This window comes from Pistacia vera, unplaced genomic scaffold, assembly GCF_008641045.1.
Source record: "Pistacia vera cultivar Batoury unplaced genomic scaffold, PisVer_v2 Contig389, whole genome shotgun sequence".
Taxonomy (NCBI): domain Eukaryota; kingdom Viridiplantae; phylum Streptophyta; class Magnoliopsida; order Sapindales; family Anacardiaceae; genus Pistacia; species Pistacia vera.
The window spans coordinates 217626-242307 of NW_022196211.1; the positions used below are offsets into that span (position 1 = coordinate 217626).

The 24682-nt window shown below is 35.5% G+C and overlaps 3 protein-coding genes and 1 pseudogene across 8 annotated transcripts; 2 read left to right on the plus strand and 2 right to left on the minus strand.

The window, feature by feature from the left end:
- Positions 1–65: 65 nt before the first annotated feature.
- Positions 66–14414, minus strand: LOC116140941 (ultraviolet-B receptor UVR8). 3 transcript variants are annotated; one of them, XM_031426510.1, is made up of 9 exons: positions 14233–14414; positions 4715–4993; positions 3772–3965; positions 2708–2755; positions 2252–2324; positions 1842–2013; positions 1069–1500; positions 799–990; positions 66–417 (listed from the first exon to the last, which is right to left on the minus strand). In XM_031426510.1, exons 2-9 carry the CDS (start codon positions 4971–4973, stop codon positions 339–341), a joined length of 1449 nt encoding a protein of 482 aa, XP_031282370.1. In that variant the 5' UTR covers positions 4974–4993; positions 14233–14414; the 3' UTR covers positions 66–338. The 3 variants fall into 3 exon arrangements, with proteins under 3 accessions (XP_031282370.1, XP_031282369.1, XP_031282371.1); XM_031426509.1 differs by lacking the exon at positions 14233–14414 and adding an exon at positions 5436–5633; XM_031426511.1 differs by lacking the exons at positions 4715–4993; positions 14233–14414 and adding an exon at positions 5436–5633.
- On the plus strand, positions 7397–10542 carry LOC116140942 (uncharacterized protein YwbO-like). 3 transcript variants are annotated; one of them, XM_031426512.1, is made up of 8 exons: positions 7409–7577; positions 8078–8245; positions 8337–8456; positions 8557–8600; positions 8713–8838; positions 9788–9872; positions 10162–10218; positions 10302–10542. In XM_031426512.1, exons 2-8 carry the CDS (start codon positions 8102–8104, stop codon positions 10377–10379), a joined length of 654 nt encoding a protein of 217 aa, XP_031282372.1. In that variant the 5' UTR covers positions 7409–7577; positions 8078–8101; the 3' UTR covers positions 10380–10542. The 3 variants fall into 3 exon arrangements, with proteins under 3 accessions (XP_031282373.1, XP_031282374.1, XP_031282372.1); XM_031426513.1 differs by lacking the exons at positions 10162–10218; positions 10302–10542 and adding an exon at positions 9967–10135 and having other exon boundaries at positions 7397–7577; XM_031426514.1 differs by lacking the exons at positions 10162–10218; positions 10302–10542 and adding an exon at positions 9982–10135 and having other exon boundaries at positions 7399–7577.
- On the plus strand, positions 12571–19214 carry LOC116140951 (annotated as a pseudogene).
- An 881-nt stretch (positions 19215–20095) lies between these two features.
- Positions 20096–24356, minus strand: LOC116140968 (E3 ubiquitin-protein ligase At3g02290-like). 2 transcript variants are annotated; one of them, XM_031426536.1, is made up of 5 exons: positions 24274–24356; positions 23207–23565; positions 22543–22969; positions 21634–21743; positions 20096–20249 (listed from the first exon to the last, which is right to left on the minus strand). In XM_031426536.1, exons 2-5 carry the CDS (start codon positions 23324–23326, stop codon positions 20223–20225), a joined length of 684 nt encoding a protein of 227 aa, XP_031282396.1. In that variant the 5' UTR covers positions 23327–23565; positions 24274–24356; the 3' UTR covers positions 20096–20222. The 2 variants fall into 2 exon arrangements, with proteins under 2 accessions (XP_031282396.1, XP_031282397.1); XM_031426537.1 differs by having other exon boundaries at positions 24248–24332.
- Positions 24357–24682: the final 326 nt, after the last annotated feature.

Consider the following 24682-nt stretch of genomic DNA (forward strand, 5'->3'; position numbering starts at 1 on the left):
CTTGGCGTTTCAATATACTAAAGCTAAATTGTGCAAGGGCTGATTGAATTAATGACAAACGTTAATGTCCATAAAACTAAAGTTGGTATAAGTTTCAATAAATTGTTACTGGTACAAGTTTGTCACCAGAATACTGTAGTTTTTGTTTATACAATGTAACCAGGTTCCTGATTAAAGTGATCAAATGTAGGTACATTCTGACATAATGATATTACTGATGAAGGATTATCCTTCATCATCTGAATAATATGGTTCTTAATTTACAGTCCTAATCCAGGTGCAACAAAGTGGGAACAGGAAATAAACATTAGCATAGTGATCTTCAAATCAAGTTAAGTTCAGTTGTTCCTTTGGTAATTCCCATTCCAGATGTCATCATCTTCCCAAATGCAATCAGCACCATCAAGCAACTCCTCCCTGTAGATACACAAAATTTGTTGAGACATCGTTTCATCAGAGAGGGGCGAGGGGGAGGGGGAGGGGAGCTGTGTTGGTGTGGCGTTTGTCGGGGTTGAGCCCATAAACTCCATAGGAAGTAATGCAGACACACATATGCATGGCACTTATAACCAGTGGACTCTTAGAATAGTTTTTCGTAAGTTTATATATAATGAAGATAAATCAAGACTGTTGAAAGCTTTAGCTTAGCTTCAATAAGTTCAAGCTTCCACATTATGTTCCATTGAGTTGATAATATTTCCTTCATTAACAGGAAAGGCCATGCTACTGATCAGTAAAATGTGCTAGTCAAAATGAAATAATTGCAGTAACTCATAAGAAATATACTGACATCAATACCTCAATCTTTCACAAAGGCGTGCTAAAGCATCTGATCCTGTTCGAGATGCAACATCCTTGATCTCAGTAGCATTAGATAGAGTTATGCTATCTGCAAGCCTAAACTCGCACAATTCTTTCAAGGAACAGGCATCAGTCAACACAGCAGAATGGCCACCACCAGCTGCTAGTTTTCGTACTTCCCCAACACACCTGTACTATAGTACTTCCATCAATATGAAGGGCTGACAACTTTTGCAAAGGTTAAAAAATAACTCCTCTACAACATACCAATCAAGCGGTGATGGAAACCAAGCATATGTAGATTTCTGATTAGCTGCCTGTCCATAACTATTGTAACCCCATCCATGAATTCTTCCATCCCTCGTAGATATAAGTGTGTGACAATGTCCACAAGCAACAAGTTGCACACCATTTGGTACAACTAAAACCGGCATATTACGGATGTATGTTTCAGACTCATTAGGAATAAATGAAAAGGACCCAGTTTGGGGGCCAAGTCCTAACTGACCAGCTTGACCACCACCCCAAGCATAAAGAGCTCCCTTCGAAGTTAGAGCACAAGTATGCACACCACCACATGCAACCTCCTTTATAAAAATTCCATCAAGGGCAACCACTCGCCTTGGCAATAACTCTTTATCCGGAGACTGAAGGGAACAGTGTCCAAGTTGACCCATATTTCCGAAGCCCCAAGTATAGCTGCCAGGTAAAAAATAGATAATAGATTATCATTAGTGATAAAACTTTTGTAGAAATTGATATTAAAAAAAAAATTGTTAACAAGATATTGTGTTTAAGGTCTCATCATCACAAATTCTAATTTATGCAATGAAGTTGGGATTTCCAAGTTAAGGGGGCAGAAACTTGCACATCAAAATGCATTCTGTATCTGTTGCATCCCGTCCCGACTACAAGTGAGATACCCATAAGAAGGTTTTTCCAAACCTTCAAAAACATTTACTAGTGCCATGCGGATAACCACAATTCTCATTCCTAATGTAGAACTTATCTCCATGTAAGAAGTCCTTCAGGTAACTTACACCTCGCCATTTGCAGATACAGCTGCTGTGTGGTACTCCCCGCATGACACTTGGGTAATCTTCACAATCTCAGGAGCTTCATCAAGGAACTTTGCATAAGCATTTATTACACGAGGCCTCTGTAATCCGTCACAAGTAAAACCCCTGCCAAGTTGACCATATTCATTGTAGCCTGATTTATCAGAACAACAAAGATAAAGATTAATAGACGGAAGGAAATTGATAAGTATCCTTAAGTTCCTTCAGTTCAGTTTCCTAATCATATGAGCTATCTAGTACCAATGCAAAGTCATGGATGTCATCAGAAACATATTTTGAGAACTGGTTGTAGCACAATGACAACATAACTTACAGATTTTACTTCAGAATTTTGTTACAAGGACAGTTTATGAATTTAAATGGAAACTCACCCCAAGCTTGTAGTAGGCCATCTTCCGATAAAGCCACCACATGAACTGCCCCACAGGACACTTGACGGATAATCTATCACAAAAGAATGTCCAATCTTATGTTAGATTAAAGTAACTATTTAAATGTACATATAAATAATAGAAAAAAACTGCCAGATCATATTAGGGGACTGCAATTAAAATGATAAAATAAATTTAGTGTCAAAACAACGCTAAAAAAGGAGACGTTTAAGCCTTTTCCTTATTCTTTTCCTTTTCCTCACCCTCATGAGAAACAACAAAATCAGAATCACCGAAATGACTTTCAAAGATAAAAACCCACTGAAGTATTACAGTTTATTTTAGTGGTCATAATATGTTTTATCTTGAGTCTCTTTCTTCAATTTCTAGCATTCAAGTTGGCATATCCATAAAATGCATTTGTTAAAACAACAAATCAGAATATCCATCCTTTACCGTGTATGGCGTAAAGGCCCCCCAGAATAAACGAGGAAGGTTTGATCCCTGTTGCAAGAAACAGTACAAGAAAATGAGCAATTACAATATAAACTATCAATTACCATGTGATGCTGTGAACAAGAAACACAATAAAAAAACAAAATTCAAGAGTACGGAGATTACGAAACATTGTTTATATTAATTATATCACTTAACTGGAGCTCTGATTAGTTGTTCCTAGTAAATATCAGTCATACAAGTAGGTCCATCAAGTTGTGAAGCAGTTAGTTATGTTCTGTTTCCTATTTCTTGAGCTTTGGTAATTTGAGTTGCTATGGTTTTTTTTCAACTGGGCTTGGCAACAGCCAATTATTGTTAATTTTGGTTTAGATGCCATGACAATCTTTTATAGGTGGTCTTTATCTCAGTCAAAGTTTTGATTTATTTAGATTCCTATTTAGTAGTGTAAGCTTGTGGAATAAGAACAACAAGAAGTCCATACAATATCAGTGTAATGCTTTCAGTTTAATGAAAGATTGGTCTTATAGAAATCTAACAGATTTTAAACCATCCTAACGAGTTAATGAAACCTAAACCAATTGTTTTGGTGTTGATCTCAATTGCAGATAAGGTGAATTACAGGCAAAAATAATGTGTGGAATTAGTTATTAGGATTGTATAATGGTTGGTCCTCTAGAGGATAGCTTAGTTGGTTCGATTTCTTATAGTAAGCAAGAACACTAAGGTCAGATTCTCCTTATACCATCCTTGGATGGGAATCCATTTGGTTTGTGTTTGCGCGTAGAGTAGGGTGAGGTTGGGGTGCGTGGAAAGGGAAAAAAAAACAAGTTGACATAATGGTTGGGCTAAATGACACCAGAATATGGTGATAAAATAAATTGGCTGTCTATATGTTAGTGAACCGCTATCTGAGAAATAGAAGAAGAAAAATAAAAGAAGATAAAGATTCTTGGCATCAAGGCTAGATTTTCTTAGTCATTGCAGTTGGAGCCAACCTACCAGAGTTCACAAATTAAAAAAAAGAAAGAAACTAATAATTTCATACTAAAAAAATGTACTACCTGATTTTGTCCCCAAACCCAAAGTCTACTTGTTGAGATGGTTCCATCATTATCACGAGGTTCTGCAATAGCAGCAGTACAATGTGCTCCACAAGATACTGATTTCACGAACTCTGTCTGCAACTGATTTACTTTCTGTGGGTGTTTCTTGCTCTCCTCAGTTCCATCTCCCAATTGACCAAATTCATTAGCACCTAGTCAAATGCATAAATATGAGGTTTGCTCATGGCGAAAAAAACAGCACTAAAGAATACAATTCCTGATCACTTGATTGATTGTCAGTATAAACATCCAAAAGATAATACTGTTATTATCACAACTCATGCATTTATAAAACAAAGAAAGTTCAATTGCTTATAATCCTCATAATCATACACTCAAATCTTACAACCAAGAATTTTATGTTATTGATAATGACTAGAGAAATTATCATTGATAAAATTATAGCCATAAATGATAGGATACAAATAGCAAAAACCACACAATCAGAACAAAATAATCAAACAACATGAAGAGACCCCGAGTTTTATATAAACAATCCATCAGGGGCCATAGCTACAGTAATAACATATTACCATCACAGGTTAAACCAATTTCCATCAGGAATAGAATACAGCAATTACCATCATGAGTCAAAGGGACAAAACAGTGCAATCACAACAAAGAACCAAACGATGCAAACAAATACATATCTTTGCGCCCAAACAAACATAACAGTTAAGGAGTTCATACACACAAGTGAGAAACACCCGATCTGCGGAATATTTTCACATGCCGACTCAATGACAAACATTAAAAACCACTTCCCATCCTTGATGAAATTAAAACTATCAATTAAACATTTCAATATGCAAAACAAATAAACTACAAAGAAATGCATACTCTTAACAATGGATTAACTAAAAATTTAAAACACTTAAAAGAAATTCATTAAGGGACAAACCCCAAGTGAAAAGAGACCCATCTGAGGCCACAGCAGCAGTGTGCTCACGACCACATGCAATGTCCAACCAACGGGAGTTAGCACCAGCAGGGCAGCCAAAGAGCTCGGGAGGGAGCTGTTTTGGGATCCGCAGTTGGCGCTCTCTCCCCCTTCTGCCTGTTTGTCCACTCTGGTTATATCCCCACACATATATAGCACTCTTTGTTGTTAAATTATTCACAGGAAGGGCAGATTCGCCAATAATTTCATTAATATCCATCGATAATCAAATATATACACCTAATGACATCAACGAAAACAATAACATATTAGCACTGATCAAATTAAATCATGATTTACAAGGTTATCTTATCTAGCAAAGTTACAACTAAATTACAATTAAAGTCAACGTTTTATTTTATCGCTTTGGTTGCTGGGTAAGTGATAGAACATAAACCAAATTACATTCAACAAAAACATGTTTAGTATAAACTAAAATATCACCATCGAGATGACTTTAAAACAAATTGCAGTTAAATTCACAATTTTGGTTCAGAATCTGAGAAACAATGTTCGTTTGGTACCTGGAAAGTAAAGGAAGAAAAAAGAAACAGGTAGAAGAAGATTTTCACCGCAAAATACTCAATCCCGTGTAACACTAAAATAAAACACCAAACCATATAACGATTTGATTGAGCTTACACTAAAGATTAGATTGTTTTTTGTAAAAGAAAGATCGTACCTGAAGTTAGAAGTGAAATGCGCAGCAAGGAAAGGAAAGGAATAAAGAAAGAAAGAAAAAAGAAAGGAAAGGAAAGGTGAGATATTTTTAATTTGTTGAGTAAGAAGAAAGAACGTGAGAAAGTACGTATTTTGATAGTCATAAATGGTGATGGTTTGTGCGTTGTTCCGTGAAGGTGGGAGCTTTTGGGCCGGCTTTCATGTGGATATAGTTGCCCCGATGTCTGCGGCCAATGCATTCAGGTTCTTCTAGTCCGTTCACTCGAATTTTCTAGACCAAATTACCCCTCATATCAACCACCCATTTCTTAATTTCTGAAAATTTTTTAATTCTATTTCTGGAGGTAAAAGACTTTATCTTTACTCATTTTTAGGGCGAACGACAAGTTCCCACCCAAGGTTTTGCCTCATGACAACTTCCCACCCAAAAGGTTTCAAAACGGCAATTTCCCACCCATCCATCTATTTTTTCTGTTATTTTTAACAACAAAAGGATATAACAGTAATTTCATAAGCAATTATAGGGCAATTATGTCAATTCACTCTTATACAAAGTTGAAATCCAAAATCCCTAATTCTTTTTTCTCCTTTCTCCCAACTATACAAACCAGCCCACTTCAGCATCTCATCCACACTCTCAAAAACTGGACTCCTTCGTTTCTTTCCACTCAATTATACCTTTCTTCTTCATCTCCAGTTGCCTCCCCTCTTTCATATCTTCATATATATCACTCATTCTCCATCTGCATCTCTCCATCTCTCCCCCCATCTCCCTCTTCTTAAATTCTCCCGAAATACCTCTCATTTCTTTCAAGTTTTTTTCCATCAGAATTCTCTCCTAATTTGATCTTTATACAGAATCAGAAACACAGGAAAAAAAAAAAAAAAAAGTCAGCCACTGTAGCTGTAGCTGCCGCCGCGGCCTCCTCTTGCTACTCCTCTACAACCACCTCTTCTCGTGGTCAGAACCAGTACCAGCACCACCACCATTCAGTTTTATCTTTACTTCTATCTTCTTTCCTTCTCCGCCGCTAGTTTTACCCTCATTCAGTCGATACGGGACACAAAAAGGGAAAGATTGGAACATGTTTATGCAATATCTCAACAACCACCGGCATTGAGGCGGATCCGTGAGGGCATGGCCATGATTCGGACGAAGGGAAAAGCGGGTGGTGTGATTGATTGTTGATTGTGTTGAAGCCGTCGTCGACGGCGTTTGACCCAAAAAAGCGAGAAACGTTTACCACTTTTCCGGCCAAGTGCTGTCAGTAATGGCTCCTCTATTTGTACCATTGGATAAATCAACCTGAGATCTACCCAACAGTGCCGGCGGTGGCAGTAGACTAGCCGCCGTCGACGGTTCTGATGACCGAAGCAGCAATTGCCCGACAATTTTTTAATTTTCAAAATTTCTATTTATTTTATATAATTTTTGAAATTTTTTAATAATTTAAAAGAAAATAAAAAATAAAAATAAACTGAATTTACTATTCTCTCCTTCTGCAGTTAAAAATAACGGAAAAATTGGATGAATGGGTGAGAAACTATCGTTTTGAAACCTTTTGGATGGGAACTTGTCATTTGGCCAAACCTTAGAGTGGAAACTTTTCCTTCGCTCCTAATTTTAATTGAATAACATGTGGGTCATAAGAATTTCCAGGTAAAAGCTTACGTCCGTAAATAAATGCCCACACCATGCACATTCTTGTATATTTATATTCTTATCTTCTTGATAAATTGAGGTGGTAGGTGGCAGAAAAAGTCAAATCGTCAACCGTCGAGCTTTCCATTTTCACCAACTTCTTCCTATACAAATATCTAAATCCGTATAAAACTGGCTATGAGTTTTAATTTTATAGCTCTATAAAGCACAAGGTCTCTACTGACTTCCAGGTAACCTCTTTTTTTTTTTTTTTTTGGCAAAACAAGCCTTAATTTCACTATCTAATTCATCTCTATTGTTTTGTTTATATGTTTCATTAGTTTCTGCTCTTCACTGTTATTCATTTTTCAAGCCTTTTTGTGTTTCTTTGTTTCTCAAACCTCATGAAATAAAACAACCCCTTTTGAGATTTTTTCATTTCTATTACTTGGTTGAAGTGGGAAATTTGGTGACTTTGGTTGATGACAACTCTTGATTGAGGTGGGGTTAGTTTTTTATTATATTCATTGCTTCAAATTGTATTGTATAGATATATGGTTGATAAATATCCAAGTTTATCTTCTTTATTTTGTTGTCTACTCTAATTTTCAATATAAAGAAAGGGCAAGGATTGTTTGGTGAGAATCTTGCAAAGGCTTCGGTATGTCGATTCTTTGACAATTAGATATAATCTTCACTAGAGCTAAATGGGTAGAATTTGATGACCGGCCTTAACAGAGGATTGAATTATACAAGTCTTCATGTTTTGTGTTTCTGGTGCATAGGTCTTCATTAGTTTCTATCTTTCTGAATTAGTCATGAATTGTGTCACAATATATTCGCACTGGATACACGATTGAAGAGGATCTTTCTCTATTTTCATGCTGTTTGGCTGATAAATTTGTTTAGCCATTGTCACATTGGTACTTTAGAAATATAATTGAAGATAGACTATTCTAGATCTTTCGAGTTTGCACCTGATATTACCGCCTATATGCTAGAAATACCGCAGATACGGAAGAATTATGGCTCAGTCAGCCAGTAACAGCAATGGGAAGAAGATTATTAAAATTGATGTCAGTTCAGACACTGTATGCCCGTGGTGCTTTGTAGGAAAAAGAAATCTGGACAAGGCTATAGCTACAGCTAAGGATCAATATGATTTTGAGGTTCCATCTCTAATTCCCTCTCTCATACGCACACAAAAAACAGTCAACCTTTAATGTTTTGCTCTAATTTATTCTGGGACCAAATTTGCAGATTAAATGGCACCCTTTTTTTCTCAATCCTGCTGCCCCGAAGGAAGGTGTTGATAAGAAAAGCTATTATGAGAATAAGTTTGGAGCTCGAGCTCAAGGGATCATAGCTCGAATGACTGAGGTTTACTTTCTTAGAGCCATTTGTATTTGTAGACATGTTTTTGTTTGAATTGCCTTTCACTTGGATGGTCTGTGTACTATAACTGCTCCAAAAATTGCAGATTTTTAGGGGTCTTGGGTTGGAATACAACATGTCTGGACTCACGTAAGTTTGAAAAAAGGATTCTGCCTTCCACGAACTGCTTTATGAAAGATAGGAAGCTTTGAATGAGCTGTTCTGATAGAAATATCAATAACATTGTCTTTGATATGCACAGGGGAAGTACCCTTGATAGCCACAGGCTTATATATTTTGCTGGGCAACAGGATCTTGATAAGCAACATAAACTTGTGGAGGAACTGTGCCTTGGCTACTTCACACAGGGTAAATACATTGGTGACAGGTATGTGTATACTTTTTTGAATTGTTGGTTTCCATATCTCCAAGGAATTAATATCATATAATTTAGATACAATTTCTTTATTATTATTATTATTATTATTTTTTATTTCTGCCGTGCAAGATTCTTCTAGTTCCATTGTTTTGCCAGGCCCAAAACTTTTTCCATTCGGTTTGGTTCTTAGACATTCCAACATTTATGCAGTGCACATCAGATGAATTGCAATCCTTGAAGGATCTCAAATGAACTGAGAATCAGTTTTAACTTTAGCTTCATGCACACATTACCTGCCTTTAATAAAATAAAGAATTACTCGATAGTCGATACCATGTTGTAGCATTTCACTGAGATATTTGCATGTTTTATGTCTTGCTATCAATCTATTGAAGTATTAAACTTCCAATGGTGAGTAATCATCAAAACTCCTAGGAGAGTGTCAGTAATCAAAAGGTTTATGGGAGGGTTGATCAACTTTTGTTTTGCACTTGAAGAGGCAAAACACATGTTTTTGATGACCATTCTGCCTTGGATATTTCTTGGACAGTTTGATAATTTTGATAATCAAGTTGAAAATGACACTGTATTAGGTCTTCTATCAAGCCAATGGATTTTTAGCCCAGTGGCCACATGTTCGCACTTGGATAAAGAGATCTTAGTTTCTGTCTCAAAATGGCCTAAGATAAAATTGATATAAAATTATTCTTTTTGCCTGCTGTTATAGCTAACCTGGCTGACATGGCAACACGTGTTCTATGCCCTTTTGAATAATGGTTGTACCAACAATATCAACCGTTAGGCTATCAACAGGGAGAATGAGAGAGAACTAACCAATGCAATGGGACAGGCTTTTTCTTTAATATATTTGAGTTGGAACAGAGTCGTAAAGTTGATTGTCTGTCCGATTCACCACATTCCACAAAGACAGGCTACTAAAAGTTGTAATTGGATGCAGGGAATTTCTTGTTGAATCTGCTAAGAAAGTGGGTGTAGAAGGGGCAGCAGAGTTTCTTGAAGATCCCAATAATGGATTGAAGGAGGTATTTTCTCTATTGATTCAATTATGTTATAATCATCAGTTGTTAAAAAGACATGGAAGAAACTTATAATTAAACTTTTTTATAATATTTTGAGGTTCTTTCTAAAAAGATATGAGCAATAAGAGAAGGATTTGTGCAATTTTCCCCATCATGCTTCTTTAGATGCATACAAGAGGAGAGAACGTAAACTTAGAACCCTAAAACTTCCTTTTCTATTCCAATTCTTTTAAGGAAATTTCAGGAGTAAAAGTTTTTATCGGATCCTAATAACTGAACTGATCCAATGAAGGTCAAGGAGGAGCTCGAGAAATACTCGTCCCGAATTACAGGAGTTCCACATTATGTGGTTAGTTCACATTTACGAATTTCAAGTTCTGAGGTTAAGTACACACTTATAGTTTCATGCTCTAAGATAATTTGTTTTGGCAGATTAACGGGAAGCATGAGCTGAGTGGTGGCCAGCCTCCTGAGGTTTTTCTGAGTGCTTTTCAAGCTGCGGCTAACTGAAAATCCTTACATAAATATGCTTTCTAATTTTAACCTTGAATAAAGATTCTGCTGCTTTGTTACTTGTGTGCTTGTTGACATCTATGTTCATAATCTCTTACCATGCCATATGTTTTCAGATACTTGAAATAATGTAAACAAAGTTGAAGTTTGATGATTAGAATCTAATATTGTACACGTTTGCGACAGATTTCATTGATCTTAAAGATAGCTACAACCATCCAGAAATAAGGTTTTAGAAAAGAAAAACTATTACAGAAATGCGTTTACTTTAGTGGTATAATGAAGGATGAAAGATTCTTATATGTTGTGGAACATATCAGAACTCCATTGACAAAAAATTATAGACCACACACTATAACATAAGAATGAGGCTCAGCGCTATAAAAGAGCTGATCACACCCAATTAATGGGTATCAAAGATCAAATCTTATCTATCTTCGTTTATGTACTCAATAGGGAAAAGCGTATTAAGAAAATGGCACTTGCTGCACAAGACATTCTCTACTTTTCCATGATTCATGATAAAACTAACAAATAGTGCCATAACCAATACCCAGTAGCCTCATTTTATATCTGACACACAATTCTTTGTGTTTAGTTGTTTACCACCAAGACATCTGCAGAATGGAGGCTCAAAACCAAATGAATTGCATTCATCTATGAAAGAGCCATAACAGATGACAATTACATAGAAGAGAAGAACAGAGGTAAAATGACAGATAAAAAGAAAATACACCACAACTCAAGTCATGTTTTCTCTTCATTCAACCACACTTAACTTCCATTCCATGTATAATGTTATTTTTTTGGGAAAACTATAGCCAGATTTTCAGTAACCATGAAAAGATTTCAAAAATAACATTTTGAGAAAATATACTCATGATAATTTGATCTAAAGAACAAGTTTCTCTTCATATTTACGGCAGGTGACAAACACGTTAATTGGGGTATTCACAAAGGGCTTTACACATCTCTTTTGGTTTTCATTCTTTCTCCAGTCATTGCTGTTTCCATCCACGACATAAACCTTGAGAGGATCAAGTCGTTTCATCGAATGCCATCACCTATAGAAGCAATCCAAATGAATGGTAAGTCAAAATAATCAAAGAAAAAGATACAAAATATGTATACTCACTCCACCTTTCCTTCTAATCAAATGAGCTTTTTAACTGTCACTCACTCTTCAAACATGTATGCAATGTTCATTAATGGGGAAGTTATTCAAAAGACTTTTAGTTGTGATCTTATAACAATTTGGAAAAAATTGGCAGTGGCAAAAATCTTCAATCCATTGTTCTAGCAAAGCAGCTAGAGAATTAGATTGGTGGTTCAATTAACATAAACTGAATTTATTATTCTCTCCTTCTGCAGTTGAAAAATACGAAAAATGGGATGAATGGGTGAGAAACTGTCGTTTTGAAATCTTTTGGATGGGAACTTGTCATTTGGCCAAACTGTGGAAACTTTTCTTCGGTCCTAATTTTAAGAATAAAATTATATGCATTAATTAATGGATACTAATCTAATTATTAATATTAAAATTTAAAATTCTTTCTAAAAATAATTTTAATTTTTTAATTTAGTATTTGATTAGCACACATTTTATTAGTGAATCATAACATTACTCTGATTATAATTGAATAACATTGGGTCATAAGAATTTCCAGGTAAAAGCTTACGTCTGTAAATAAATGCCCACACCATGCACATTCTTGTATATTTATATTCTTATCTCTTGATAAATTGAGGTGGTAGGTGGCAGAAAAAGTCAATCGTCAACCGTCGAGCTTTCCATTTCATCACAACTTCTTCCTATACAAATATCTAAATCCGTATAAAACTGGCTATGAGTTTTAATTTTATAGCTCTATAAGCACAAGGTCTCTACTGACTTCCAGTAACCTTTTTTTTTTTTGGCAAAACAGCCTTAATTTCACTATCTAATTCATCTCTATTGTTTTGTTTAATGTTTCATTAGTTTCTGCTCTTCACTGTTATTCATTTTTCAAGCCTTTTTGTGTTTCTTTGTTCTTCACCCTCATGAAATAAAACAACCCCTTTTGAGATTTTTTCATTTCTATTACTTGGTTGAAGTGGGAAATTTGGTGACTTTGGTTGATGACAACTCTTGATTGAGGTGGGTTAGTTTTTTATATATTCATTTCTTCAAATTGTATTGTATAGATATATGGTTGATAAATATCCAGTTTATCTTCTTTATTTTGTTGTCTACTCTAATTTTCAATATAAAGAAAGGGCAGGATTGTTTTGTGAGAATCTTGCAAAGGCTTCGGTATGTCGATTCTTTGACAATTAGATATAATCTTCACTAGAGCTAAATGGGTGGAATTTGATGACCGGCCTCAACAGAGGATTGAATTATACAAGTCTTCATTTTTGTGTTTCTGGTGCATAGGTCTTCATTAGTTTCTATCTTTCTGAATTAGTCATGAATTGTGTCACAATATATTCGCACTGGATACACGATTGAAGAGGATCTTTCTCTATTTTCATGCTGTTTGCTGATAATTTGTTTAGCCATTGTCACATTGGTACTTTAGAAATATAATTGAAGATAGACTATTCTAGATCTTTCGAGTTTGCACCTGATATTACCGCCTATATGCTAGAATACCGCAGATACGGAAGATTATGGCTCAGTCAGCAGTAACAGCAATGGGAAAGAGATTATTAAAATTGATGTCAGTTCAGACACGTATGCCCGTGTGTGCTTTGTAGGAAAAAGAAATCTGGACAAGGCTATACTACAGCTAAGGTCAATATGATTTTGAGGTTCCATCTCTAATTCCCTCTCTCATACGCACACAAAAAACAGTCAACCTTTAATGTTTTGCTCTAATTTATTCTGGGACCAAATTTGCAGATTAAATGGCACCCTTTTTTTCTCAATCCTGCTGCCCCGAAGGAAGGTGTTGATAAGAAAAGCTATTATGAGAATAAGTTTGGAGCTCGAGCTCAAGGGATCATAGCTCGAATGACTGAGGTTTACTTTCTTAGAGCCATTTGTATTTGTAGACATGTTTTTGTTTGAATTGCCTTTCACTTGGATGGTCTGTGTACTATAACTGCCCAAAAATTGCAGATTTTTAGGGGTCTGGGTTGGAATACAACATGTCTGGACTCACGTAAGTTTGAAAAGGATTCTGCCTTCCACGAACTGCTTTATGAAAGATAGGAAGCTTTGAATGGCTGTTCTGATGAAATATCAATAACATTGTCTTTGATATGCACAGGGGAAGTACCCTTGATAGCCCCAGGCTTATATATTTTGCTGGGCAACAGGATCTTGATAAGCAACATAACTTGTGGAGGACTGTGCCTTGGCTACTTCACACAGGGTAAATACATTGGTGACAGGTATGTGTATACTTTTTTGAATTGTTGGTTTCCATATCTCCAAGGAATTAATATCATATAATTTAGATACAATTTCTTTATTATTATTATTATTATTTTTTATTTCTGCCGTGCAGATATTCTTCTAGTTCCATTGTTTTGCCAGGCCCAAAACTTTTTCCATTCGGTTTGGTTCTTAGACATTCCAACATTTATGCAGTGCACATCAGATGAATTGCATCCTTGAAGATCTCAAATGACTGAGAATCAGTTTTAACTTTAGCTTCATGCACACATTACCTGCCTTTAATAAAATAAGAATTACTGATAGTCGATACCATGTTGTAGCATTTCACTGAGATATTTCATGTTTTATGTCTTGCTATCAATCTATCAATCCCGTGTAACACTAAAATAAAACACCAAACCATATAACGATTTGATAGAGCTTACACTAAAGATTAGATTGTTTTTGGTAAAAGAAAGATCGTACCTGAAGTTAGAAGTGAAATGTACGGCAAGGAAAGGAAAGGAATAAAGAAAGAAAGAAAAAAAGAAAGGAAAGGAAAGGTGAGATATTTTTAATTTGTAGAGTAAGAGGAAAGAACGTGAGAAAGTACGTATTTTGATAGTGATAAATGGTGATGGTTTGTGCGTTGTTCCGTGAAGGTGGGAGCTTTTGGGCCGGGTTTCATGTGGATATAGTTGCCCCGATGTCTGCGGCCAATGCATTCAGGTTCTTCTAGTCCGTCCACTCGAGTTTTCTAGACCAAATTACCCCCCATATCAACTACCCATTTCCTAATTTCTGAAAATTTTTTAATTGTATTTTTGGAGGTAAAAGATTTTATCTTTACTAATTTTTAGGGCGAACAGCAAGTTCCCACCCAAGGTTTGGCCTAATCACAAGTTCCCACCCAAAAGATTTCAAAACGACAGTTTTCCACCCATCCATCTATTTTTTCTGTTATTTTTAACAACAGAAGGATATAACAGTAATTTCATAAAACAATTAAAGGGAAATTACGTCAATTCACCCTTATATAAAGTTGAAAAACAAAACCCCACTTCAGCATCTGTTCCACACTCTCAAAAACCGGTCTCCTTCGTTTCTTTCCATTCAATTATACCTTTCCTCTTCATCTCCAGTTGCCTCCCCTCCTTCATATCTTCATATATGTCACTCATTCGCCATCTGCATCTCTCTATCTCTCCCCACTCTCCCTCTTCCCAAATTCTCCCCAAATACCTCTCCTTTCTTTCAAGTTTTTTCTGTCAGAATTCACTCCTAATTTGATCTTTATACAAAATCAGAAAACAGAAAAAAAAAAAAAAAAAAAGGTCAGCCGCTGTAGCTGTCGCTGTCGCCGCCGCCTCCTCTTGCTACTCCTCTACAACCACCTCTTCTCGTAGTCAAAACCAGTACCAGCACCAGCACCACCATTTAGTTTTATCTTTACTTCCAGTCTTCTTTCCTTCTCCGCCGCTAGTTTTACCCTCCTTCAGTCGATTCGAGACACAAAAAAGGAAAGATTGGAACACGTTTATGCAATATCTCAACAACCACCGACGTTGAGGCGGATCCGTGAGGGCAAGACCATGATTCGGATGAAGGGAAAAGCGGATGGTGTGATTGATTGTTGATTGTGTTGAAGCCGTCGTCGACGGCGTTTGACCCAAAAAAGCGAGAAACGTTTACCACTTTTCCAGCCAAGTGCTGTCAACAATGGCTCCTCTATTTGTACCATTGGATAAATTGACCTGAGATCTACCCAACAGTGCCGGCGGTAGCAGTAGACTAGCCGTCGTCGACGGTTCTGAGAACCGCCAACAGCAATTGCCCGACAATTTTTTAATTTTCAAAATTTCTATTTATTTTATATAATTTTTGAAATTTTTTAATAATTTAAAAGAAAATAAAAAATTAAAATACCCTGAATTATTATTCTCCTCTTCTGCAGTTGAAAATAACGGAAAAATTGGATGAATGGGTGAGAAACTGTCGTTTTGAAATCTTTTGGATGGGAACTTGTCATTTGGCCAAACTGTGGAAACTTTTCTTCGTCCTATTTTAAGAATAAAATTATATGCATTAATTAATGGATACTAATCTAATTATATTTAATTAAAATTCTTTCTAAAAATAATTTTAAATTTTTAATGTTAGTATTTGATTAGCACACATTTTATTATTGAATCATAACATTACTCTGATTATAATTGAATAACAGTGTGGTCAAAGAATTTCCAGGTAAAAGCTTACGTCCTGTAAATAAATGCCCACACCATGCACATTCTTGTATATTTATATTCTTATCTTCTTGATAAATTGAGGTGGTAGGTGGCAGAAAAAGTCAAATCGTCAACCGTCGAGCTTTCCATTTTCACCAACTTCTTCCTATCCAAATATCTAAATCCGTATAAAACTGGCTATGAGTTTTAATTTTAGTAGCCTATAAAGCACAAGGTCTCTACTGACTTCCGGTAACCTCTTTTTTTTTTTTTTTTTTGGCAAAACAAGCCTTAATTTCACTATCTAATTCATCTCTATTGTTTTGTTTATATGTTTCATTAGTTCTGCTCTTCACTGTTATTCATTTTTCAAGCCTTTTTGTGTTTCTTTGTTTCTCAAACCTCATGAAATAAACAACCCCTTTTGAGATTTTTTCATTTCTATTACTTGGTGAAGTGGGAAATTTGGTGACTTTGTATGACAACTCTTGATTGAGGTGGGTTAGTTTTTTATTATTCATTTCTTCAAATTGTATTGTTATGATATATGGTTGATAAATTCCAGTTTATCTTCTTTATTTTGTTGTCTACTCTAATTTCAATATAAAGAAAGGGCAAGGATTGTTTTGTGAGAATCTTGCAAAGGTTTCGGTATGTCGTTCTTTGACAATTAGATATAATCTTCACTAGAGCTAAATGGGTGGAATTTGTGACGCCGCCTCAACAGAGGTTGATTATACAAGTCTTCATTTTTGGTTTTCTGGTGCATAGGTCTTCATTAGTTTCTATCTTTCTGAATTAGTCATGAATTGTGTCACAATATATTCGCACTGGATACACGATTGAAGGATCTTTCTCTATTTTCATGCTGTTTGGCTGATAAATTTGTTTAGCCATTGTCACATTGGTACTTTGAAATAAATTGAAGATAGACTATTCTAGATCTTTCGAGTTTGCACCTGATATTACCGCCTATATGCTAGAAATACCGCAGATACGAAAGAATTATGGCTCAGTCAGCTAGTACCAGCAATGGGAAGAAGATTTTAATTGATGTCAGTTCAACACTGTATGCCCGTGTGCTTTGTAGGAAAAAGAAATCTGGACAAGGCTAAGCTACAGCTAAGGTCAATATGATTTTGAGGTTCCATCTCTAATTCCCTCTCTCTACGCACACAAAAAACAGTCAACCTTTAATGTTTTGCTCTAATTTATTCGGGGGACCAAATTTGCAGATTAAATGGCACCCTTTTTTTCTCAATCCTGCTGCCCCGAAAAGGTGTTGATAAGAAAAGCTATTATGAGAATAAGTTTGGAGCTCGCTCAAGGGATCATAGCTCGAATGACTGAGTTTACTTTCTTAGAGCCATTTGTATTTGTAGACATGTTTTTGTTTGAATTGCCTTTCACTTGGATGGTCTGTGTACTATAACTGCTCCAAAAATTGCAGATTTTTAGGGGTCTGGGGTTGGAATACACATGTCTGGACTCACGTAAGTTTGAAAAAAGGATTCTGCCTTCCACGAACTGCTTTATGAAAGATAGGAGCTTGAATGAGCTGTTCTGATAGAAATATCAATAACATTGTCTTTGTATGCACGGGAAGTACCCTTGATGCCACAGCTTATATATTTTGCTGGGCAACAGGATCTTGATAAGCAACATAACTTGTGGAGGAACTGTGCCTTGCTACTTCACACAGGGTAAATACATTGGTGACAGGTATGTGTATACTTTTTTGAATTGTTGGTTTCCATATCTCCAAGGAATTAATATCATTAATTTAGATACAATTTCTTTATTATATTATTATTATATTTTTATTTCTGCCGTGCAAGATTCTTCTAGTTCCATTGTTTTGCCAGGCCCAAAACTTTTTCCTTTCGGTTTGGTTCTTAGACTTCCAACATTTATGCAGTGCACATCAGATGAATTGCAATCCTTGAAGGATCTCAAATGAACTGAGAATCAGTTTTAACTTTAGCTTCATGCACACATTACCTGCCTTTAATAAAATAAAGAATTACTCGATAGTCGATACCATGTTGTAGCATTTCACTGAGATATTCATGTTTATGTCTTGCTACTCTATTAAGTATTAAACTTCCAATGGTGAGTAATCATCAAAACTCCTAGGAGAGTGTCAGTAATCAAAAGGTTTATGGGAGGGTTGATCAACTTTTGTTTTGCACTTGAAGAGGCAAAACACATGTTTTTGATGACCATTCTGCCTTGGATATTTCTTGGACAGTTTGATATTTTTGATAATCAGTTGAAATGACACTGTATTAGGTCTTCTATCAAGCCAATGGATTTTTAGCCCAGTGGCCACATGTTCGCACTTGGATAAAGAGATCTTAGTTTCTGTCTAAAATGGCCTAAGATAAATTGATATAAATTATTTTTTTTGCCTGCTGTTATAGCTAACCTGGCTGACATGGCAACACGTGTTCATGCCCTTTGAATAATGGTTGTACCAACAATTCAACCGTTAGGCTATCAACAGGGAGAATGAGAGAGAACTAACCAATGCAATGGGACAGCTTTTTCTTTAATATTTGCGTTGGAACAGAGTCGTAAAGTTGATTGTCTTCCGATTCACACATTCCACAAAGACAGCTACTAAAAGTTGTAATTGGATGCAGGGAATTTCTTGTTGAATCTGCTAAGAAAGTGGGTGTAGAGGGGGCAGCAGAGTTTCTTGAAGATCCAATAGGATTGAAGGAGGTATTTCTCTATTGATTCAATTATGTTATAATCATCAGTTGTTAAAAAGACATGGAAGAAACTTATAATTAAACTTTTTTATAATATTTTGAGGTGCTTTCTAAAAAGATATGAGCAATAAGAGAAGATTTGTGCAATTTTCCCCATCATGCTTCTTTAGATGCATACAAGAGGAGAGAACGTAAACTTTGAACCCTAAAACTTCCTTTTCTATTCCAATTCTTTTAAGGAAATTTCAGGAGTAAAAGTTTTTATCGATCCTAATAACGAACTGATCCAATGAAGGTCAGGAGGAGCTCGAGAATACTCGTCCCGAATTACAGGAGTTCCACATTATGTGGTTAGTTCACATTTACGAATTTCAAGTTTTGAGGTTAAGTACAACTTTAGTTTCATGCTCTAAGATAATTGTTTTGGCAGATTAACGGGAAGCATGAGCTGAGTGGTGGCCAGCCTCCTGAGGTTTTTCTGAGTGCTTTTCAAGCTGCGGCTAACTGAAAATCCTTACATAAATATGCTTTCAATTTTAACCTTGAATAAGATTCTGCTGCTTTGTTACTTGTGTGTGCTTGTTGACATCTATGTTCATAATCTCTACCATGCCATATTTTTTTCAGATACTTGAAATATAAACAAAGTTAAGTTTGATGATTAGAATCTAATTGTACACGTTTGCGACAGATTTCATTGATCTTAAAGATAGCTACAACCATCCAGAAATAAGGTTTTAGAAAAAAAAACTATTACGAATGCGTTTACTTTAGTGGTATAATGAAGGATGAAAGATTCTTATATGTTGTGGACATATCAGAACTCCATTGACAAAAAATTAGACCACACACTAAACATAAGAATGAGGCTCAGCGCTATAAAAGAGCTGATCACACCCAATTAATGGGTATCAAAGATCAAATCTATCTATCTTCGTTTATGTACTCAATAGGGAAAAGCGTATTAAGAAAATGGCACTTGCTGCTCAAGACATGCACATCATTCTCTACTTTTCCATGATTCATGATAAAACTAACAAATAGTGCCATAACCATACCCAGTACCTCATTTTATATCTGACACACACAATTTTTGTGTTTGGTTGTTTACCACCAAGACATCTGCAGAATAGAGGCTCAAAACCAAATGAATTGCTTTCACTATGAAAGAGCCATAACAGATGACAATTACATAGAAAGAAAACAGAGGTAAAATGACAGATAAAAGAAAATACACAACAACTCAAGTCATGTTTTCTCTTCATTCAACCACACTTAACTTCCATTCCATGTAATGTTATTTTTTTGGGAAAACTATAGCCGATTTTCAGTAACCATGAAAAGATTTCAAAAATAACATTTTGAGAAAATATACTCATGATAATTTGATCCAAGAACAATTTTCTCTTCATATTTACGGCAGGTGACAAACACGTTAATTGGGGTATTCACAAAGGGCTTTACACATCTCTTTTGGTTTTCATTCTTTCTCCAGTCATTGCTGTTTCCATCCACGACATAAACCTTGAGAGGATCAAGTCGTTTCATCGAATGCCATCACCTATAGAAGCAATCCAAATGAATGGTAAGTCAAAATAATCAAAGAAAAGATACAAATATGTATACTCACCCACCTTTCCTTCTAATCAAAGACTTTTTAACTGTCACTCACTCTTCAACATGTATGCAATGTTCATTAATGGGGAAGTTATTCAAAAGACTTTTAGTTGTGATCTATAACAATTTGGAAAAAATTGGCAGTGGCAAAAATCTTCAATCCATTGTTCTAGCAAACAGCTAGAGAATTAGATGGTGGTTCTGTCGTCAAAAAGATCACACATAAACTATGATAATATTGACAACCAGTATCACCACTGAGAAAGCACTTGATTGGGCCTGGGAGTTTAAAGACAAAGGCATTTTGCAAGTCTATTGTTTCAGCCGACCCACCCAAAGATCAACAATAAACTATGATAATATTGACAATCCAGTATTCACCACAGAGAAAGCACTTGATTGGGCCTGGGAGTTTAAAGACAAAGGCATTTTGCGAGTCTATTGTTTCGGCCGACCACCCAAACTTGAGTTCATAAAAACCAAAAGCAAGGGCATGTGAATGAATCTTTCTGAACTATTTTCAACTTTCTTAAGGCCCCCTAGGTTTATAAAAAAAGGCATTAAGCTATTGATGCAACTCCAAAGGCACCAGCTTTGCACCACTTGGGAATGAGCAAGAATGAATCAAATTAAGATGATGGAACTTGTTTCCATCATGTCACCAAAGAACATGTATATATACATGCATCTCATACACAGTACTATTTCTATTTCTCTTCTAACAGTACCATAAAACCTATGAATAAACAAAATCACAACAACTATCTGCTTCAACATCAGCATGGGTGAAGCAATTGTTTGGCAGTGTATTAGTCATACTTAGCCCAATTATCCTTTAATAATTTGATTTCAATGTATAATACCACACTTGACAAAGAAATTAACAGAGTGATCAACTTTACTTCATGAGAAAATAACTAGTAATAAGAAAATAGCCAATAGTTTTGTCAATGTTTTTACTTGCATAAAAGAAAAAGAATGCCAGTTGATTCAATTTAAGTAATAAGTTCCCACTTTGAGGCAGAATTTTCAAAGAAAGCCTGGAAAGGGAGGCAGGTAATTTCACAACTCCTAATGAAGCATTTCAAACAAAGCAATAACATGCAATTTACAGTTGACATAATTTGATATAACAAGGAAACTACCTAATCCGGTCTTTACTCCTATGAGAAAACAAAAACATTTGGTAGTAGAGAGAAGAATGTCACTAAATTTTTAGGGCAATACGCAGATCATGCATCCAAATCTCAAAATATTGAAACAAAACAAATCACTACAATGAATATTACAACCAAGCTCAGACATGACATGAAAGTAAAACAGGTTACCTTGCCACAGACTGGGCAGTTTTCACTTCTCTCCATCCACTCATAAATACAACCAAGGTGGAAATGGTGAGAACATTTTGTCACTATCTTGGGGTTCTCTGGTGTATATTCTGCATATAAAAGGTACAGATAAGTTAATCCAACAAACTAGAACCTCTAATTCATAAGAAAAACATTTTACCATATCATTATTCTTGTAACAAAAACAAGAATCCCATAGAAAAAAATTAAAACAAGCATCACAACACTACAAATTCAACTCTTAACTCCCACATTGGCTCACTACTCACTGAACATATGATGGTTACTTTTTTCATCCGGGTTTAGTCTCAGAAAAGATTTCTGCTTCAGGGAATCATACAGATTTAACCAAAAGGATAGAGACTATGACAGAACAAACTATAGTAAGAATCTCACTCTCCATTCACATTACTTTAATAGTTTGAGCCCATTCACTAATCTATTAAGAGAGTATCACCATCTTCCAGATCAAATTAGTTTGAAAATAATGAGATTCAAAAAATATAAAAGCTCCCACTATGTCTATGCTTTTGGGTGGGGGACACTGATTAAATTAAACTAATGGTGGTTGGCACAGCATTAGTTTTCTTGGTGAAAAAATTCTAGTATTTTACTATATTGTCCCTAACAAGCAATCAAAATGCATACACAGTGCATCAAGAACCCAAGTAAGAGTGTAAGAAGAATTATAATATAACATCTTCAACCAATGACAGATCCTACAATAAAACTAAATGAAATTTTAAAACAACTCAAAATCAAGTAATCACAAACAAGAATACAAAGTCCAATTTAGTCTTGCAACATGTCAAGAAAAAACCCATGAACATGGAAAAATAGGTTACCAAGGGGAGGAAACAAGTGTAAAATTGCATTAAAAAAATTTACCTTCAAGGCATGTTGGACAGACATCCTCCTCTTCTGACGGAGAATAAATGTAGCCGATTCCAGGTGTCGCTTTTGTTGATGAAAGCTTAAGTGATGATTTAGAATGGTATTCTTTTGATCCATCTTCACAAGAGGAATCATTCCACTTGTCTCCAACACTTAATGACTCTGAATCTGCATCGTTATCACTTCTTAAAGGTTCTGACTCCTCATGGAATTGACTTGAACCCTTCTCACGTCTTGACACCAGACCATCATGCTGCAAGCGGAAATATCTGGGATCGGCATCATAAGGCAAGGGCCTTGGAGGAGAACGATACATGTCAGAGAGGGAGTTGTCAAGTGAAGCAGCAGAAGTCATTGATGCTGCCCCCTGTATGGATGAAGGTACAGAATGCACTTCTCCTCGTTGGAATAATGAGGTATACTAAAAACAATGAGAAAATAACATTATATCATCTTCTTTGTGAACTAGAATGAAATAGATCAAGACCAATTATTGGAAAAAGTATTCACCGCAGCCACAAAGATATTCACACACAGGAAAGACTAAGTGCTGACAGTTTACATGATAGACCAAGTCTATGACAACAAGAAAAATATGGCAACAAAATTAAATCTAAAACAGAAAGCAAGTTTTCGCAGCAAGAGGCAAAAGACATACCACATGTACAAAATTCTGGACAAAGCAGTTGAGACACATGCAATTCCTATACACAGAACTGTTCGGATTCAGATAATCCTCTAAATCCTCAACACTCAAACAGCAGCAAACAGAACCCATTATTGTAAACTTCAATCTCTTCCTTTCTACCCACTACAGCAATTATTCGACCTCATCCAGAGCTCATTCGCACTATGCAGACGTTCAACAAGTATACAATAATAAGTATACCACGAGAGAGGACGCTAAGCTCGCAGAAGTCTCACTGCCTCGGCGAACCAGTACCCTCCCTCTTTTACTAACAGATGCCGAATTAGATTAGTTATCTGGCTAAAGATTTCCTGGCTATATTTATTCACCTGTAAAATATAAGAACGTTGTACAAAACAAGAATTAGAGAGAGAAGCATCCAACAAAGGCAAGCCCAGAGCAAATTCATAAACTTAATTAAGACAAATCCATTCAGCAAACAGCACAAATATATCACCAATGATGCAATCAAAACTTATTTTTCTACATCAGCATTCAAATTTTCCATTCATGCAATAACAAAATCGGTTTCTCTATGCCACATGCATAAAGAATTTTCAAAATTAAGAAAAACAAGGGACGGAAAGATAACTTAATTGCGATTTAAAGAAATTTCTAACCAGAATAAACATTGTTTTGAACAAAAAATCCATCTTTCAACATGAACATGACAAATCTTCTTCTTTTAAGACGTTTCTGCAAAATTGCAAAAGAAGGGTTCTTTCTTTGGCAGGTGAGGAATAAAAATTCAACAACCAACAAATAATCCACCAATCCCTTCATCCATCCATCCATTAGACATGGATTTCCATTACAATCATCCCCCAATAACAGAATTGTCAAACAAAAATACAAAAATCCCCACTTCAATTACCCCAAAAACATCATCTCAAAACCCATAAAAAACCAAAAAGAGCAAAGATCAACCCATCAATTTTCAACCTTTCTGACAAAAAAAACAAAAAAGAAAAGAACCCCAAAATTCACATAAAACAACAAAACAAAACATACCCAATTGAGAGAGAGCAAAGAAATACCTAGAGAGAGAGATAAACGAAATGGGTAATTGGTGGTGAGATAAAAACAGGGTCAGAGAGAAAGACAGAGACAGAGACAGAGACAGAGACGGAGAACCTAATATAGATAGATGCATGGAAAATGTGTAAAAAAATATTTGGGGTCTAAAATTCATCGGCGACAAAAGTATGAATACGCAGAATTTAAGTCATACACAACACACGCTCCCTTTTTTGTTTTTGTGCTTTGATTTTGAGTCTTGCTTTTCTTTTCTTTCTTTTTCTATAGACTAATGGTAATGGAATCAACCAACTTTATATTTATTTAATTATATTGATAAATATTAAATTAAAGTGAAATTGTGTGAGATTTTATATTGCTAAAATATTAAATTAATAGAGCAAACGACCTGTTCCCACCCAGGGTTTG

Excerpts from the sequence above, each read along its gene's own strand:
- LOC116140968 (XM_031426536.1), bottom strand. The coding sequence starts at position 23,326 with ATGGGTTCTGTTTGCTGCTGTTTGAGTGTTGAGGATTTAGAGGATTAT. Across the intron at positions 22,970-23,206 it reads TCCAGAATTTTGTACATGTG|TATACCTCATTATTCCAACG; the intron begins GTATGTCTTTTG and ends CATTGTTTTTAG. Across the intron at positions 21,744-22,542 it reads CTGTCCAACATGCCTTGAAG|AATATACACCAGAGAACCCC; the intron begins GTAAATTTTTTT and ends TTTTATATGCAG.
- LOC116140942 (XM_031426512.1), top strand. The coding sequence starts at position 8,102 with ATGGCTCAGTCAGCCAGTAACAGCAATGGGAAGAAGATTATTAAAATT. Across the intron at positions 8,457-8,556 it reads TCATAGCTCGAATGACTGAG|ATTTTTAGGGGTCTTGGGTT; the intron begins GTTTACTTTCTT and ends CAAAAATTGCAG. Across the intron at positions 10,219-10,301 it reads CAGGAGTTCCACATTATGTG|ATTAACGGGAAGCATGAGCT; the intron begins GTTAGTTCACAT and ends TTGTTTTGGCAG.
- LOC116140941 (XM_031426510.1), bottom strand. The coding sequence starts at position 4,973 with ATGGATATTAATGAAATTATTGGCGAATCTGCCCTTCCTGTGAATAAT. Across the intron at positions 3,966-4,714 it reads TGGGTCTCTTTTCACTTGGG|GTGCTAATGAATTTGGTCAA; the intron begins GTTTGTCCCTTA and ends GCATTTGACTAG. Across the intron at positions 418-798 it reads CGCCTTTGTGAAAGATTGAG|GGAGGAGTTGCTTGATGGTG; the intron begins GTATTGATGTCA and ends GTGTATCTACAG.